This window comes from Trichomycterus rosablanca, chromosome 15 (assembly GCF_030014385.1).
Source record: "Trichomycterus rosablanca isolate fTriRos1 chromosome 15, fTriRos1.hap1, whole genome shotgun sequence".
Classification (NCBI taxonomy): Eukaryota; Metazoa; Chordata; class Actinopteri; order Siluriformes; family Trichomycteridae; genus Trichomycterus; species Trichomycterus rosablanca.
This window is the reverse complement of record NC_086002.1, coordinates 14,397,639-14,417,112: the sequence shown is the minus strand read 5'-3', so window position 1 is coordinate 14,417,112 and position 19,474 is coordinate 14,397,639. Positions and strand designations below refer to the sequence as shown.

General features: G+C 40.7%; 1 protein-coding gene across 1 annotated transcript; it reads left to right on the top strand.

Annotated features, from left to right (window-relative positions):
- The first annotated feature begins 372 nt into the window (after nucleotides 1-372).
- On the top strand, nucleotides 373-7,175 carry npy2rl (neuropeptide Y receptor Y2, like). Its single transcript, XM_063010542.1, has 3 exons — nucleotides 373-1,001; nucleotides 1,867-2,023; nucleotides 6,346-7,175. Exons 1-3 carry the CDS (start codon nucleotides 373-375, stop codon nucleotides 6,670-6,672), a joined length of 1,113 nt encoding a protein of 370 aa, XP_062866612.1. The 3' UTR covers nucleotides 6,673-7,175.
- The last annotated feature ends 12,299 nt before the right edge of the window (nucleotides 7,176-19,474 follow it).

The window sequence follows — 19,474 nt, the reverse complement described above, 5'->3', positions numbered from 1 at the left end:
ATAATGAGGAGATGCTTTAGATACTTTTGTCTGCATCGTTTATAGATGTTATCCATTTGGAAACAAATCCTGCACCTTCCCTCAATGCTTCTTCCAAATGTACATTTATGCATCTAAGCATGATTGATAAGACATATACGGCCTCATTGTTCTGACTGGTTCCATTTCGCCTGCATCTCAAATAGTTTATCACTCTTGCTTACAGAGCCTGGGGCAGCCACATAGTATTTCCACTTATCACATGTAATGTGAGGAGAATTTTATGTAATATCACAAAAGGGGTAAACTTGTGTATAAAGCATGTGTAGACTTCTTGTCATATTTTTTAAATAAATCCCTCTTTCTCTACAGGTCAGTATAAAAATGTGACCAATGGATGACATCACTTTAGTCAATGGCTCCTCAAGGGCAGAGCCTGAAGATGTAAATTCACCTGATGGTGCACTGATCCATCCCTTGCTAGAACTAGGGGATAGCACCAAGCATCTGGGAGTTCAAGTGATTCTGATCCTGGCCTACAGCACCATTATTCTCCTGGGTGTGGTAGGAAACTCCTTGGTCATCTATGTGGTTTGCAAGTTCAAGACACTTCGTACTGTCACCAACTTCTTTATTGCTAACTTGGCAGTAGCAGACTTGCTCGTCAACACGTTGTGCCTTCCCTTCACTTTGGCCTACACCCTGCTCGGCCAATGGAAGTTTGGACAAGTGCTTTGTTTTACTTTACCATATGCGCAGGGACTAGCTGTCCATGTATCTACTGTAACCCTTAATGTAATTGCCCTAGATCGACATAGATGTATCATTTATCACCTGGAGACACAGCTTTCGAAGGACACCTGCTTTTTGGTTATTGCTCTCACCTGGGTTATTAGTGCTGTTTTGGCAAGCCCACTTGCTATCTTCAGGGAATATGGTGTTGTGGATCTTTCTCCAGGTAAATCTATTGAAGTGTGTGGAGAGAAGTGGCCAGGTAGCAGTAGAGACGGTACTCTTTACTCGTAAGTAAGCATGTCATTTATTATATATGACTGATTTATGGTTGTGGGTGTGACTTAAACATCAGAAGTCAATAATTAGGAGGGAATAAATTGATGTATATACCAATCAGCCATAACATTAAAACCACCTACTTGTTTCTACACACATTGTCCATTTTATCGGCTTCACTTACCATATAGAAGCACTTTGTAGTTCGACAATTACTGACTGTTGTCCATCTGTTTTTCTGCATGCTTTGTTAGCCCCCTTTCATGCTGTTCTTCAATGGTCTGGACTCTCCCAGGACCACCACAGAGGAGGTATTATTTAGGTGGTGGATCATTCTCAGCACTGCAGTGACACTGACATGGTGGTGGTGTGTTAGTGTGTGTTGTGCTGGTATGAGTGGATAAGAAACAGCAATGCTGCTGGAGTTTTTAAATACTGTGTCCATTCACTGTCCACTCTATTAGACACTCCCACCTAGTTGGTCCACCTTGTAGATGTAAAGTCAGAGATGATCGCTCATCTATTGCTGCTGTTTGAGTTGGTCATCTTCTAGACCTTCATCAGTGGTCACTGGACGCTGCCTATTGGGCGCTGTTGGCTGGATATTTTTGGTTGGTGGACTATTCTCAGTCCAGCAGTGAAAGTGAGGTGTTTAAAAACTCCAGCAGCGCTGCTGTGTCTTATCCACTCATACCAGCACAACACACACTAACACACCACCACCATGTCAGTGTCACTGCAGTGCTGAGAATGATCCACCATCCAAATAATACCTACTCTGTGGTGGTCCTGTGGGGGTCCTGACCATTGAAGAACAATATTAAAGGCAGCTTATGCTCGTGAGTCGATACTGATTTCTATATGTTTTCCTTACAGAATCTCCATGCTGCTGCTACAGTATGTGCTCCCACTAGCTGTCATTTCTTTTGCATACATCCGGATCTGGAGTAAACTTCGTAATCACATCAGCCCAGCTGGTCGCAATGACTGCCACCGGCGCCGCCGCAAGACCACTAAAATGTTGGTCACCATGGTAAGTAATGCCGTTTGTCAGTGTTCCCTTTGATTAAATAGTATTATAAGTACAGTACAGCAGAGGCGGCTCCTGCCACATCTCTCAGGGGGGGGGGGGGCAATTGTTGCGATGATGGCCAAGTTGACCCGTTTAATGGGTAAATTAAAACTTAAATAATTAACATCTTAAGTCATCTGTCAGTTTGCCCTCACAAATAACTTTGAACATGAAGAAAGACCAGCTTTACCATTAATCATAAAATTAAGTAAAGCCTTCACCCTAACAATTTAATTCAGTCTTCATCAGATAGCATTTTATTTTAGGTGCAGCAGATCCTGAGGTAATGGTAGTCATGTTGACGAGATCGCTAGCTGCTCTAGTTATCGCTACACCAGGTCACGTGTGAAGCACGCACGTACAGTAAGTGCGAGCCCTCCCGGAACCCATACAGATTGTATTGCAGTGCCTACAGTTCGAAAAAAAAAGTGCCTTCATATGAGAGTCTATCAGAGCAATCCGGACGATTTTCAATCAGACTGAAATCGCCCAAACAGGGCAGTACTGTACGGAACACAACTCGACGCTGATTGGACTACGATATTCAGAGGCAAGACAGACTGTCCAGAACAGTCACAGCTAGTTTAACACTGGTTAAAAGTGATAAAAATTTCTTCCCTTCCGCCCTTTGGTGGTGCGTCGCCCGATCGCCCTAAGGAACGAGCCGCCCATGCAGTACAGTATTGTAGAATTACAATATTAGGAATAAAAGTACATATCATACTATCAATTTGTAAATTTAAATACAGAAGAACCTAAAAGTCATTTAAGTTACATAATAAATCATTGTGCCATAAATTATTTTTATTTAAGATATAAGATAAGATAAGACTTTATTGATCCCCTTAGGGAAATTAACATTTATAGCAGTATGAAGACAGGAAAAAACAGAAAGAAATACAACTAAGTGAAAATATTGCACACATAGTGTGTAGTAATTTACTCTAAAAAAATATCTAAAAAATAATATTTACATTCAGATATGCAAAATATATTACGTATTGCACTTATTGTAAATAAGTTACATATTGCACCTCTTATTCTACCATGAACATGTAAGATTAGGTATGAGTGACATTATTACATATTATTACTGTTGTAAGCCCTGATGGCAAGCCGTAGCCTAGTGGTTAAGGTACTGGACTAGTAATCAGAAGGTCGCTGGTTCAAGCCACACCACTACCAGGTTGCTACTGTTGGGCCCTTGAGCAAGGCCCTTAATTGCTCAGACTGTATACTGTAACTGTAAGTCGCTTTGGATAAAAGCGCCTGCTAAATGCCGAAAATGTTAATGTAAATGTAAATGATGGCTGCTGGAATGAAGGACCTGCGGTAGCGCTCCTTCTTACACATGGGGTGGAGGAGTCTGGTACTGAAGGAGCTTGTTAGGTCCCCTACAGACTCATGTAGTGGATGTGTGGTGATGTCCAGGATGGATGACAGCTTGGCTATCATCCTCCTTTCTCCCACCTCCTCTACAGATTCGAGAGGACAGTTCAAGACAGAGCTCGCTTTCTTGATCAGCTTGTTCAGTCTTTTTCTGTCTCTCTCCTGTGTTAAAAATATCACACTAAATTGTGTAAAATTAAATGGTGTACAGTCACCTGACCATGACAGGAGCATGAATAAGAGTTGTCCCTCCCTCTTGCAACTGTAACAGCCCCTCTTTAAGGAAGGCTTTATACTTGTAACGTGGGAAAGTAAACCGTAGTCGAAAGTAACTGCATTTCCCATAGGCCACCGCGCTCATCAATGAATATGTTCAACACCTGAGCTTAGTGCTATATTAATGCGCGTTCCCAACAACGTGGTGCTGAGTCTTTGATACTCATTGACTGAGCCTGTATATATTTATGTGTAAATATTCAGAATATAGTTGTAGAAAGAAACAATCGTACAAAGAAAAGGGAAAAGAATAGAAAAAAGAAAAGAAGTACAGTAATCCCTCCTCAATCACGGGGGTTGCGTTCCAGAACCCTCCGCGAAAGGTGAAAATCCGCAAGTAAAAACATGTGTTTATATGGTTATTTTTATAACCCGATTCCATCGGCTTTAGCATTTAGCATCTTGTCATTAAAACCAATGGATTGAGGTAGCACAGCATGCTAACGTCAATATAACATCTCTCTTCATGTAACGATAACGGTTACATTTCCTGACAAGCCCGAACTTGCGAATAAAAACACTCGGTACAAGTTTATACAAGTTAAAAATCAGTAATATTTTATTTACGTTTGAAAAGAACTCCATTCGCTTGTCCGTACCTTCAGCCATGTTTATTTTTCTGTGAGAGAGGAGCACCTGACCCGCAATGAATTCTGGGATTGTCTTGATCACTAAGGAAGCGTCGGATGCTCACTCGTTTTTGAGTAAAAATAACGTTGAAACGTTAAGAAGTGAGGATATTAAGGCATCTAGGATTTGGAACAGCCTCCTAATCGGGAGCGCGCACAGGATGACGTAAAATGCGAAACGTGAACAGTGTTGCCAAGGTGATTCGGGGGCTGTTCACGTTTCTCTCTCATTAGTTCCGTGCAGAAAATATGCCTCCGCACCCACGCTGATCTTTTACTATGTTCGTGAGAGTTTGGGTATTATTTTAGGTAGGGTAGACGCCAAACTTGTTTTAGTAACACCGTGTGTACGCAGACATACATGCACGACAATCATTCCCACGCATTGTTGTCTGTTGTCTGTGTAGCGCAGTGGGCAGAGCGCGCACATTCCTCCGCCCAGTCCGAGTCCCAGTTACACAGTTCTCACTCGTAGTTTTACTTTCCTGCACAGTGAGTCCAAACTGTGTGTGAATGAACAATATACCCTGATCAGCCATAACATTAAAACCACCTCCTTGTTTCTACACTCACTATCCATTTTATCAGCTCCACTTTCCATATAGAAGCACTATTTTCTACATACTTTTTTAGCCTGCTTTTACCATTCAATAGTCAGGACCACCACAGAGCAGGTATTATTTAGGTGGTGGATCATTCTCAGCACTGCAGTGACACTGACATGGTGGTGGTGTGTTAGTGTGTGTTGTGCTGGTATGAGTGGATCAGGCACAGCAGTGCTGCTGGAGTTTTTAAATACCGTGTCCACTCACTGTCCACTCTATTAGACACTCCTACCTAGTTGGTCCACCTTGTAGATGTAAAGTCAGAGACGATCGCTCATCTATTGCTGCTGTTTGAGTTGGTCATCTTCTAGACCTTCATCAGTAGTCACAGGACGTTGCCCACCGGGCACTGTTGGCTGGATATTTTTAGTTAGTGGACTATTCTCAGTCCAGCAGTGACAGTGAGGTGTTTAAAAAACTCCATCAGTGCTGCTTTGTCTTATCCACTCATAACAGCACCATGTCAGTGTCACTGCAGTGCTGAGAATGATCCACCACCCAAATAATAACTGATCTGTAGTGGTTCTGGGAGAGTCCTGACTATTGAGAAACAGCATAAAAGGGGGCTAACAAGGCATGCAGAGAAACAAATGGACTACAGTCAGTAATTGTAGAACTACAAAGTGCTTATAAATGGTAAGTGGAGCGGATAAACTGGACAATGTGTATAGAAACAAGGAGGTGGTTTTAATGTTATGGCTGATCAGTGTAAGTAAAAGCAATTAAAATACTAGAATTTAAGGTCTCTGTCTATTTGCGCCTGTTCAAAAGTGTATATGTGAGGTCAGGCACTGATGGTTGGACAGTCAGGCCTGGCTCACAATCAACTTTTCAATTAATTCCAAAGGTTTTTGATGGAGTTGAGGTCAGTCCTCTGTGTTCCTCAACACCAAACTCATTAAACCATATCTTTATGGACCTTGGTTTGTGTACACAGCACAGACATGCTGGAACAGAAAAGACCATTTTTCAAACTGTTCCCACAAAGCTAAAAATGTATAATATACAGTATATAATATGTGCAGAGTTTGCATGTTCTTGCTCCGGTTTCCTCCCACAGTCCAAAAACATGCACTCAGGTTAATTGGAGACGCTGAATGGCCCTATAGGTGAATGGGTGCGTGTATGTGTGTGTATGTGTGTCTGCCCTGCGATGGACTGGCGTCCCGTCCAGGGTGTTACTGTGTGCCTTGCGCCCATTTAAAAGCTGGGATAGGCCCCACCCCCCATCCTAACTGGATAAGTGGTTAAGAAAGTGAGTGAGTAAAAGATGCTCACATACTTTTGTCCATATAGTCTATGTACCTCTGAGGCTAAGTGTATATTTTAGTATTTTTATTTTTGAGAATGCAAGTGCACTTGTTGATAACTGGTCCTCTTGCAGGTAGTGGTGTTTGCTGTGAGCTGGCTGCCTTTCCACGCCTTCCAGCTGGCCATAGACATCGACAGCAGTGTGCTGGTCATGCAGGATTTCAGGCTGCTGTATACTGTGTTTCACATCGTCGCCATGTGCTCCACCTTTGCCAATCCACTTCTCTATGGTTGGATGAATCTAAATTATCGAAATGCCTTCATGGCTGCCTTTCACTGTAGGAAGCGACTTGACTCAGTGAACCCCCAGCGTCAAGATGCCATTGTGGTTCCCAAGACCAAAAAGGCCCTGAAAGCCCAGGATGTGCTAGCAACACGTGTCAATGCCACAGATGTTTGAGTAAACCAAAAAGTATTTGTGGACAAATATATTGGATGCCGGGCTATCAACGATCTTTTTTTACTTAATATTGATGATGGTCAAATGGCACAAGTAGACCCTTGAGTTACGAACATTTTACCATACAAACATTTCGGGTTAGGAGCGATCTTTTTCAACTTAACGTACAAACAAATTTCGGATTACAAACCAAAATTCTCGAAACACGTGACGTCACGAACAAGGTGACTCCAACCGTCTCTCTATATATAAACAGTGAGCGAACATTTGGACAGCGGACAGTGTTTTTTGGTGTTTTCTTTATATTTCGTAAAATTCTATATTAAATTGTCCAAAAAGAAGCTGCAGAGAAAGCGTAGTTGTGTTGTATAATTACTCCTGCCAGTAGCTGTCACTGTGTATCAGACAGAGGGGACAGTGAGTGAGAGAGAAGAAGGAGTAGAAGAAGAAGTCGCTGAGTAAAGTATTTTTTTTGCACCTACAAAATAGAACACTATTGAAATAAAGAAGGAAATAATAGATAAATATGAGAGTTATTGTTGTTTCTGGTAGATACATTTTATATAAAAAGAAGGAAATGTATTATGGTGTATGGTACTGAACACGTACTGTACTGAAATGTGATGTGTTTTATGTTCAGTACAGTACTACTGTGTATTGTTGTTTATTATTGTTTATTACAGTAATGTCTATTCTATAATTTAAGATTTAGGGGGAAAATATACTTGTATTTATAGCAAAAAGACCATTTAAGATATTAGAAAGGTTAGGTGAGGAGGGGGGGGGGGGGGTTTGGGAGGTCTGGCACGGATGAATTCTATTTACATGATTTTTTATGGGAAAAATAGGTTTAACTAACAAATATTTTGACTTAAGAACAGCCCTTCGGACCCAATTAAATTCGTAAGTCAAGGGTCTACTGTAAATCTAAGGGTAACTATGGTTTGTACTGCCTTGATGACTCACCATAATCTAGCATCTACAACACAACTGCATGAAGGACTGTATTGCACCCACTGCCTGAAAATTAAATAAATCCTACCTACATGTTCCATAGTAAAATGTAATGAAGTAAAAATGCACTTTTGCGTGTGTATAGTGTTTTTTTCATTCTATTTTTGCATTTTTGTCCTTCCACTACAGTCATTTCCAATTCCCCAATTGTAATTTGTTGCTTCTTTCTCACAGAGCTGAAGCATATACACAGAGACACACTATGCTGTTCTGTAAACCATCCCCCTTTCATACAGGTGCCTTTAACCCGCCAGCAGACGTTGCAATTGCAGAAGCATCGAGGAACCCCATCCATCTTCCTCCCTCAAACACTAGTCCAAAGCACAGCTCAGTTTTGAATTTGAGAGCTCGAGATCTCAGCAGTAAAGAGATAAATCGTTAAACCATTGTACCACCTATTCAAACAGGTCTCTTCGATCTTGCTATTACATTAAAAGCTGTTACTCTGTACACCTGACATCACCCATCAGTTTTTGGTTAAACATTTTTATAATACTTTATTAGTGTCCTTTAATGTTACATGTTAACTAACAGAAAGGAGTATGTCAAAGTTGGGGCCAATTTAACAGTTGATACTTATTGGACTGGTAGAAAAGAACTGTCTAGTGTTAGATGGCATCTCTTCCACCAATCAGGGACCTTACACAGCATATGAAGACCCGCCCACCCACACACAGTCCACCCGCCCCTGCAGATACAGTGGCCAATTAGTATATGCTGCAAGCACTGCCAATTATGCCCAACCAACCGGTGGCAACGGCGAGTTTCGAACCGAGGAGTTCAGAATCTTTGCGCTGGTGTGCTAGCAAAATATCCCGCTGGTATAACCCTTAGATGGTTAAAATATGAACAAAATATGTTTCTGAACTACACTGGAGGCAATTATAGGCACTATCAGTATTAAATTTCATCTTTATTTAATTTAGTTAAATCCTAACATAAACTACAACAGTAATAATGATTCATTCATTTATTTTCATGTTTTACCACCACTTTATCCTGGTCAGGGTCGCAGATCATTATTGGCTCTGGTTTCCTCAAGATCACTGGGCTCAGTGCTTTACACATCTCAAACAGGGTGTCAATCCATTGCAGGGCCTCTGTATGTAGACCCCCAACCAGCTAGAGATCCAAACCATGGATTCCATCAGTAGTGGGCTAGCGTAACTTACTGCTGCATCACCTGATCACCCAGTAACCACAATTAAAACATAAACTGGCATTGTAGTGATATAAACAATGGGCTCTTACATATACATTTGATTATTTTAAGTAATTTTATTAATGATATACACTGATCAGCCATCACATTAAAACCACTTTCTTGTTTCTTCAATCATTGTCCCTTTTTTTTTTAGCTCCACTTACCATATAGAAGCACTTTGTAGTTCTACAATTACTGATTGTAGTCTATCTGTTTCTCTACATACTTTTTTAGCCTGCTTTCACCCTGTTCTTCAATGGTCATGGCCCCCACAGGACCACTACAGAGTAGGTATTATTTAGGTGGTGGTAAAGAAAACATATAGAAATCAGTACTGACTCACCAGCATAAGCTCACCAGCATAAGCTGCCTTTAATATTATTACATTTTAGTGGCATCTTGTCCTAGCATAGCATGTGACACCATGAGGCGGGTTGTTTCGCTAAACCATCTCAAAGAACCCAAAACATTGATGCAAAGAGGGGTCACTTTTGCATCATCCGTGCTGCAGTAATACATTTTTAAAGAGTGGTTAACCTAACCATAATAAAAGAGTAGCCATGGTGTCTATTTTTTGTTCTCATGTAACATTAAATATAGACACAAACAAGGTTGCTAACTTGCATCTAAATTGCATTTGATTTTGTAGAGCAAAGTCTGCATTATTATGACATTTAAAGTTGTATATTCTCATACTTCAAAGATGTGTGGTTCTACAGAGATGTGTAGTTCTTAACGATTATAAGGCACTCGCAACTGCGCCTCCGTGCCCCATTTGTCAGCCAAACTAGGAAGCACAGAGGGATACAAGGCACAGATGATTGTCAACTGAGAAAGGGTTGACAGGTAAACAGGCTACTGCGCCTCCATGCCCCAACTATCGCCCAAACTAAGACTAATGTGAACCAGCTCACGGGCGACAACCACATATTACATGATCACGTTTAACTTAGTCCTGTATTTCACAGAGCCATTTGAATATAGCCATACAACCAAGACATGCTGCTTATCTGTGAATATGTCTTTGTATATGTATGTGTTAGATACACAACACCTGTTTAATTTTATTGAGCTAAAATTATGCATTTAGCTCATTATAAAGAAGCTTGTCCTCTTGATTATTTATGCCAATTTATTTCTGCATATCAATCTATTACTACAATCTACTTTACAGTTATTGGTGTATCTCATAAGAAAGAACACAAACAAATTCATTACAAATAAATATATACAATACATTCCACCTGCAGTGAGTTGGAACACTGCATAATTTAATGTCTAACAAGGTTGTAAAATATATAGATAGACATGTATGCATCGTCCTCTGATTTGCTCCTTCCTCAGGCTTGGACACATGCCCAGTATTTTACAGTACACATCAGGTGCTTCTTCCTGAATACCAAAACAGGTGCCTGGCCACAAAGATTAATTTCAGTTTAGTCTGGGGACAGTGTTTAATTAAATTTTTGTACACTCCGCTAAGACGTGATTTGCTTGTGTCATCCATCCAGACAACTGTTGTGTCCTTGTTATTGTTAATTATGACAGTTCCTGTTCTTGATGTATGTGACTTTTTAATATCTTGTGCTCAGTCGTATTTATTGCAAATTACAAATAAATGGCAGCAAATATGTATTTCTTTTGTTTTAAACGCTCATTGGTTTCCCCTGTTGATACAGGTGACAAAATGATTTTACACGATCAGCCATAACATTAAAACCACCTCCTGCTTTCTACACTCACTGTCCATTTTATCAGCTCCACTTACCATATAGGAGCACTTTGTAGTTCTACAATTACTGACTGTAGTCCATATGTTTCTCTACATACCTTTTTAACCTGCTTTCACCCTGTTCTTCAATGGTCAGGACCACTACAGAGGAGGTATTATTTAGGTGGTGGATAATTCTCAGCACTGCACTGCAGGGACAATGACATGGTGGTGGTGTGTTAGTGTGTGTTGTGCTGGTATGAGTGGATCACACACAGCAGCGCTGCTGGAGTTTTTAAATACCGTGTCCACTCAATGTCCACTCTACTAGTCACTCCTACCTAGTTGGTCCACCTTGTAGATGTAAAGTCAGAGACGATCACTCATCTATTGCTGCTGTTTGAGTTGGTCATCTTCTAGACCTTCATCAGTGGTCACAGGACGCTGCCCACGGAGAGCTGTTGGCTGGATATTTTTGGTTGGTGGACTATTCTCAGTCCAGCAGTGACAGTGAGGTGTTTAAAAACTCCATCAGCACTGCTGTGTCTTATCCACTCATACCAGCACAACACACACTAACACACCACCACCATGTCAGTGTCACTGCAGTGAGAATGACCCACCACCCAAATAATACCTGCTCTGTAGTGGACCTGTGGGGGTTCTGACCATTGAAGAACAGGGTGAAATCAGGCTAGTAATTGTAGAACTTCAAAGTGCTTTTATATGGTAAGTGGAGCTGAAAAAAATGGACAGTGAGTGTAGAAAAAAGGAGGTGGTTTTAATGTTATGGCTGATCGGTGTATATAATTGATTATGATAGAAAAGGCTTCTACTGGAAGAGCTTTAAGGGTAACAGTGGGTATTTTCTGGCTGATTTTATTTTAATGCCTTCTTCTAAAAGAAAAAAAACCAATATGTTTATGTATTAAAAATTTTTAAATGTTGTCAAACAAGTATACAGAGAAAAAATATGTACAGAATATGATGCAGAATGCTCTGAGATGTACAGATGTTATTTAAAAATAAATTAAATAAAATTTCTCTGTAAAGAGTCATTCAGTAGCCTTGTATTTAATATTCTATTGATCCTTCTTATATTTGTTTGCTGTGTCCAGATGCCACTTTTTAATCCATTTTCTTTAATCCTTTGTTGTCTGCTCAGGCTATGTCAGGTCTAATGTATTTGGACAACCACTGACACAGGTTTGATGCTTGTCTGCTTGTGATTTTCTTCAAACAGAACCAAACCCTTATAAAATAAGTGAATTGCATCAATGCAACAGTAAATTCATTATTTTTGCTTTAGACCATCCACAATCTTTATTTTTGTCCTTTTCTTTTTTCACTCACTGTTAGATTGCTGTGTGAATTTATGGATTAGACAGAACAAAGCATGCTTTGAGTTGAATGTAAGAGCTTTGTTCAAGTCTCCCAGTGGTCATGAACAGAGTGTTTCTAGGGACAGAGGTGTCTCTTTTTATCTGTATTTGCAACCCTCACTTGGTAAATAAAAAATATCTACAAACCCCATTTCGGATGTTTTGTAAGAGGCGATAAAAACAGGAATCTGTGATTTGTTTATTCTCTTTATTTAACTGCAACCTCAAATTAGAAAAAGTTGGGGCAGCGTGAAAAAGGCAAATAATAAAAAAAACACAAAGTTCCTTACTTTGACTTTTATTTGATTGCAGACAGGATGAACCTGAGATATTTCATGTTTTGTCTGGTCAACTTCATTTCATTTATTAATAAACATTCATTCCTGCATTTCAGGCCTGCAACACATTCCAAAAAAAGTTGGGACAGTAAAGCATTTTCCACTTTGTAATGTTGCCATTCCTTTTCACCACAATTAAAAGATGTTTTGGCACCGAGGATACTATGAATCATTGTCACATTTTTTGTTTTAAAATTGTCCGCACATTCTCTACTGGGGACAGGTCAGGACTGCAAGTAGGCCAGTTTCAGTTCCTGAAAGAGTCCACTATGAATTGACAAGAATAGTCCTAAACAAATATAGGAAATCGTCCAGCCTTGTAGACATCTAATTTACAAGCCTACATCACTCAGGTCAAGTGTCTTCAACAATTATGTTGGTCCACTGGAAAAAAAATGGACTGTGGTATAAAATGAAAATACATGGTGCTAGTAATCTTTAAAAGCACAGCTTGCAAGCAACATTTTTTTTTTTTTTAGAAAATTCTACAAAGATAAATGAGCTTGTCTTTTCCATGACCGGTACTTCTGCAAATGCTAATGGGAACATCATCGATTTCATCATAGGAACTGGAAATGAGTTCCATTTTCAGAGAGTCAGCAGGTTGTAATGCGTGTCATGAGCAATGATCTGTGTTAGCCTGCAAGTTTTTGGATGAGTGGGCATACGTTCTATAATATCTGCCTCACAGCTTACTTGTCAGTTTTCTGCATTTATTACTACATAGGAGTTCAATTTTTCACTCTATTAAAATGAAAAAATACATCACTACTACCCACAGCTGTCCCAGTATTGTCAAATATATGGCCTGGCACATGGTTTATTTCGTGGACCTTAAATAAGAACAGTGTCAAATTCAATGCAGCATATGGACAAGTTTCCTGACACTGTGTTGGCGATGGAGAACAGATTTTAACCTAAATCTGCCAAAGTCTGCGTGGGTTTCCCCCAGGAGCTCCGGTTTCCTCCCACAGTCCAAAGACATGCAAGCAAGGTGAATTGGAGATACAAAATTGTCCATGACCGTGTTTGATATAACCTTGTGAACTGATGAATCTTGTGTAATGAGTAACTACCGTTTCTGTCATGAATGCAACCAAAGTGTGTAAAAACATGATGTTAAAATCCTAAGAAACAAATAAACCCGATTCATTTCGCTTCCTCTTTACTGCTGCTTACTTCCACTCCTGACCGAGGAGAGCTGTGACGGACACACGCCACCTCCGACACGTGTGCAGTAGCTGACTGCATCTTTTCACCTGCACAAGGTGAGTTCATATGGGGCTTAGTCCCATGCATGGAGAGTCACGCACCAATCCCCATTATCCCCCATCAATCAGCCAGCAGAGGTCGTAATTGCATCAGTTATGAGGAATCCCCTCTGGCATCAAACTCAACAGACGAGCCAATCATTGTCCTTGTAAGTGCTCAGCCCACCAGGATGTACCAGATGTACCGGCTCGGAAGCAACTCGGCATTCGCTCGGGGATCGAAATTTGCCTCTCCATCGGTATGTGTGAACTGTTCAACGACTTGATCCAAGCACTCGCAGACTCAAGAAAAACATCTAGCATGTTAAATATTTGGATTTGTCGGCAGCTCAAAATCCTGTAGTGTGAAAGGCGTTGCGAGCAGGTTGCGAGTGGCAGCGAGTGCTATGTCGAACTACAGCCAATGAGAACACTATGAAAAAGCTGAGAAGATATGGGGTGAAGGGAAACCCAGGGGGAGGAGTGTAAAAACATGGGACAGCGGCATAATATAGTTTATATCAAAATACAGTACATCGGCACATACAAGCTTTACACTATTTGTGACCTTATCGTCCATGCCAAACCATCGTACAACCGCTGCATTGCAAAAATATTTATTTACCTCCAACTCACTACAGAACAGACGCACAAACAACTTTGATCGCACGCTTCTTGTTGACGTGTATTTTTGGACATGGTATCACTGAACCCCTTGTCACTTCTCGCATGTGTTGTCGTGACAAAACGTAGTTTGGGAGACCAGATAGACTCGTCTGAGATTCTTCCTGATGGTAGATCATGTAGTGTGTGACCCCCTATCGCCGATCAGTCATGTAGTGTGAAATACACAATGACTTAAAAGACTCCCGATTGCAATAGATCCAGTGGTGTAGTGTGAACTGTACAGCGACCTGACTGCTCCGAAAGTCGTCTAGTGTGAACTTGGCATTAATTTAAAGAAGTATAATAATCTTCCAATTTAGGATTATAAACTGGTGAGTGAAATTGGCAAAATCTTAGTTTACACAACACTGTCAATGATAGATAATATTCACTCAAAAATAAATGTGTAATTGTTAGTAATCAGGGTTTTATTTATAGGAGTCTGTGGCCTGTGTTTGCATAGTTTTTTTTTTTACTTCATCTGGCCCCCATCAAGAAAAGTTTGGACACCCCTGCTCAATGTGTTCCACCCTTACTCATGCTGACACCTCAGCCAGACAGCAGAAGTTGCAGTGGTAATGAGGTTAAACCATCCAACTAGACACAGCCTGTTGTGTCTATTGAGTCCCCCCTCATTATCACACTATGCCCTCTGTGAATTATCTGTCACTTGTGCAGGTAGTTCGACCTGACAGCAGAGGTCAAATTTCTACAACCCTTCCAGCTGCACTCTCTCTTAAGCATGAGCAATTATCAGATTCCTGGCCAGGTCGAGATTTGAATTGAAGAGCTTAAGGTCTCTGAAGTGTTGGGCTAGCATATTTAATAGAACTAATTTAATAATAACTCATTTTAATGTATGTCCATTGTGGATCCATCTGTGGGGCTTGCTCATAAAGGAGCCATCCACGCCAAGAGTTGCTGCCACACTGGCTGCCTCATTAATGGAAATGCTGCCTATATAAAGGAACCATTACTGTCAGTTATCTGCAGCTTCATGTCCCCTGCTGAACATAATGAGATGGTAGGTGGGAAGTATTTTGGAACCTTTGCCCCCATCTCTAAGGCAGGTGGGCCTGGTTAAATATGATCTTTCCTGCAGAGGTTGCTCAGTGGCAAACTTTCTTGGAAGAACAAAAAGGAATTTTTGTATGAAGTAAAAACATTCAACCTTGACTTAAAACACCAAGTGATTGTGCAGTCCTAATTTGGGAAAGCAAGTTCTTCCATAATGTTGGAGCAGCTACCGCAAAGGCTCGATCACCTCCGCTCTTGAGCTTTGACCTTGATGTTTCCAAAAGCATTAGGTTACCAGACCTTGTGGCTTTTAGCGGAATCCAAACTTGCAAAAGTTCTGCAATGTATGATGGTGCCATCCCATTTAAGGCCTTAAAAACCAGCAATAATACCTTACAATCCTAAATTTCACTGGGAGCCAGTGAAGGGAATCCAGGGCTGGCATTATTGCAGAGGTCTTTAATAAACTAGCCCACTACCCTGAGAGCTGGGTTTAAATCTCAGCTGTGCTATCGACTGGCCGGCAGGACATCTACACAGGCATAAGTGGAGATGTCTAAGGGGGATGGGGATGAACGAAGCCCTGCAAGAAACTGGCACCCTGTCTAGGGTGTTTCTTATTATGTTTACATAATACAATTAATTTGGTCAGTGAAAAAAGGTTCAAGAGAAATTACAAAACATATGCAGTTATGCAGTTATATTGTTTATATTACATTTTACAAAATGACCAGGAAATGGGGTTTAAACTTGTGCACTTCCATTTGGGTCCATTCTAATGCATGTGCTGTTAGCCATTGGTTTTCCAGAATCAATTTGCAAGTTTATAGTTCTCTGAGCCAGTAAATAGCTGTGGCACTCTGGTCCTTTCCATACCCAGCAGGAATCCTCCAAGGATTTAGAGGGTTGTTGCTGAGCCGCCTATAAAACCGTAACTAAAAGACCAACTCATTTATGGTTTAATCAAAACTGCAAACCATTCACCAGATTTTCACAGATAGCTGCTGCAAATCATTTCAGTTTGACATCATAATATTGATGTAATTCCTATTTTACAGTCTGAGACCTTTAATAACAGCTTGATATATGTTTATTGTCATGCCGTTCACACAGGAAAATATTCTTGTTAGACACCACAGAGTGAAACTTAACTATGCTGTATTAAGCTCTAAAAACATATGCTAGTGGCTTTGCATATTCAGAAATTGAAGTACTGCAAGGCATCTTCTCTTGTTACATAGGTGGTACTTTTAGCTTGTATATTTTAACATAAAACAAGTACTAAATTGTATCCTAAACCTATTAAATGTGCATTATTTCTACATATTTCTACAATGTGCATACATTCTAATAAAACTATAGGGAGACTTTCAAAATATCCAATTAAGCTGACTGCATGTCTTTGGACTGTGGGAAGAAACCGGAGCACCCAGACACAGGCAGAACATGCAAACTCCACACAGAAAGGACCCGGACTGTTCCACCTGGTAATCAAACTAGGACCTTCATGCTGTGAGGCAACAGTGCTACCCACCGAGCCACCGATGTTACCCTAAGCAGGGTTATATCAAGCACAAATAAGTTAAACATTAGTTTTACAACTACAACAATTGATGTCTGTAGTTCCCGAACTATTACAGAACACCTGCACAGAGACGGGAAAAGAGTGCTGTCAGGGTGTGTCTCTCCGTACACAGGGCTGATCCGCATCGCACTCGTCAAAGTGTAGGTGACAAAATGCATGGCTAAGTGGGTAGGACTGTCGCCTCACAGCAAGAAGCTCATAGGTGTGATTTCCAAGTGTAGTGGTTCATGTCCTTTCTGTGTGGAGTTTGCATGTTCTCCCCGTGTCTGTGTGGGTTTACTCCGGAAGCCAGACATCCCAAGTCTCCCGGAAGTTCTGGGAGTCACCCGCATATACATAGCGGCTCCCTGATGCCCGCAAGTCAGATAAAATCTCCCAGAATCTAGAACGAGCGGCCAAGAGCGCACACACGCGCGCGCACGCAGGCGACAGACTTTTTTCCCGATCACGTATTAAATCCATTATCTAGCGCACTGTGTAGGAAACATAAATCAATTGTCTAATATACTGTCTAGTGCACTATGTAGGGAACATAAATCCGTTATCTGATATACAATTTAGTGCACTATGTAGGGAACATAATTAATTATGTAATACACTATCTAGTGCATTATGTAAGGAACACAAACCATTATCTAGTTATACTTTCTAGTGCACTATGTAGTGAACATGAATGCATTATCTAATACACTATCTAGTGCACTATGTAGGGAACATAAATCCGTGATCTGATATACAATATAGTGCACTGTGTAGGGAACATAAACCAATTGTCTAATTCACTATCTAGTGCACTACGTTGGGAACACAAATTCATATCTAAAATACTATCTAGTGCACTACGCAGGGAACATAAATCCGTTATCTGATATACAATTTAGTGCACTATGTAGGGAACCTAAATCCGTTAACTAATACGCTACCTAAAGCATTATGTAAGAAACATAAGTATCTAGTGCACTAAGTAAGGAACATAAATTCTTTTCTTATATACAATCTAGTGCACTATGTAGGGAACATAAATCTATTATCTTTTACACTATGTAGTACACATTAATGTGTTTGTGACGTGAACAGTTAGCTTAGTAGCTCAGTTAGCAGCTCCTAAAAGTTCTGTTATCACCCATATCTTTTGGTTTGTGCGAGAATTTTTTTAGCTTTTTTTTTTTTTGGGGGCTTGGGAGGTCGGGGTCGAGGTCCGGGGGTACCTCCCTGAAATTAGTTTTTGCAACTTGGGATGTCTGGGAAGTAGGGTTGCCAACTTTCAAAACTGGAAATAAGGAACACCCTGGGCTGGCGGGTTGGCGGAAGGCATAGGGTGGGGGGGGGTGATATGCCAGGTGTTTACCTGAGCGGGGGGGGGGTTGCACCGGCCCTGCTTGTGTTACTTTAGTTTCGTCCTAAGCCGGATAGGAACCTAAGGCAGAAGAGCGTGCGTGATGCGCCCACTGCACTACTCAAACAAACAGCGGAGTATTTATAGTGGTGGTAAATTCGGTTCATTTTATGGACTCGAGTTAATCTGAGTCACTCAGTAATGTGATCCGGTTCACTTGGGTCAGTTGAGTCACTTGTACTGACATTCTGATTGCAACTGATTTATCGCATTACAATGCATCCAAATATCACGTCTTCCATGCACTCTCGTTCTGTAAATAAATCCTCTCTTAATTCTCTTGGCACCTCACACTTCTCCTGTCAGTAACAAGTTGACACTTTTTTTAAGTGAAATCTTGACCATGTGGGAGGGGGGATGAATCACCTACCAATCAGATGGGTATATTAATGGGTCAAGAGTTTAAAACTACCATGGGGGCTATGATACTCCTTAAGTGGTACAGTACTAAAGTAGCCTGTAAGCATTTGCATTTTAATAATACTATAACTATATTTTGTTCTTTTGCTTACAAGAAAATATGCTGCATTACTAATCTATACCACTACTACTGATAATACAGTGTGTTTAACCGCTTGTTTATTGGAATATTTAACTTATTACTTAGATTCACAGACTGGAGTGAAGTCGGTTCAGCCAAATCATCTGGGTCAGAGGTGTTTCAAGTGAGTCGGCTCACTCGCCTTGTGTACTGAGCAGCAGCCAGTCAGAGGACTCGTAGGATCCGGGTTAATTTGAGATTTCGGACTCGTGATTCCTGATTCAGTACAAAGATTCGAATCATTAACCCGGGTGATTCAGGAACCGCCCAGATCTAGTAGTATTGAACAGTCTAATCCGCGGCATTTCTTTCCCATTGATAAAAATACGGAACAAAGCGCGTCCCGTATCAGTTCAATACGGAACACCGCGTTTAGTTTCCAAATACGGAACAATTCCGTATTTTACGGGACGGTTGGCAACCCTCCAGTTTCCTTCCACAGTTCAAAGACATGCAAGTGAGGTGAATTGGAGCTATAAAATGTCCATGACTGTGTTCGACATTACATCTCGTGTAATGAGTAACTACCGTTTCTGTCATGAATGTAACCAAAGTGTGTAAAACATGACGTTAAAATCGTAATAAACTAATAATAAATAAAGAAATAAATCTTCTCAGTCGCTGCTAATACAGTTCATGACCACTATGGAGCAGAAGCGGACGCTCCCCCCAGTCCTTCTATGATCCGTTCTTACAAC

Coding starts and splice junctions, on each gene's coding strand:
- npy2rl (XM_063010542.1), top strand. CDS start 373: ATGGATGACATCACTTTAGTCAATGGCTCCTCAAGGGCAGAGCCTGAA. Junction 1,002..1,866: donor AGAGACGGTACTCTTTACTC/GTAAGTAAGCAT, acceptor TTTTCCTTACAG/AATCTCCATGCTGCTGCTAC. Junction 2,024..6,345: donor CTAAAATGTTGGTCACCATG/GTAAGTAATGCC, acceptor GTCCTCTTGCAG/GTAGTGGTGTTTGCTGTGAG.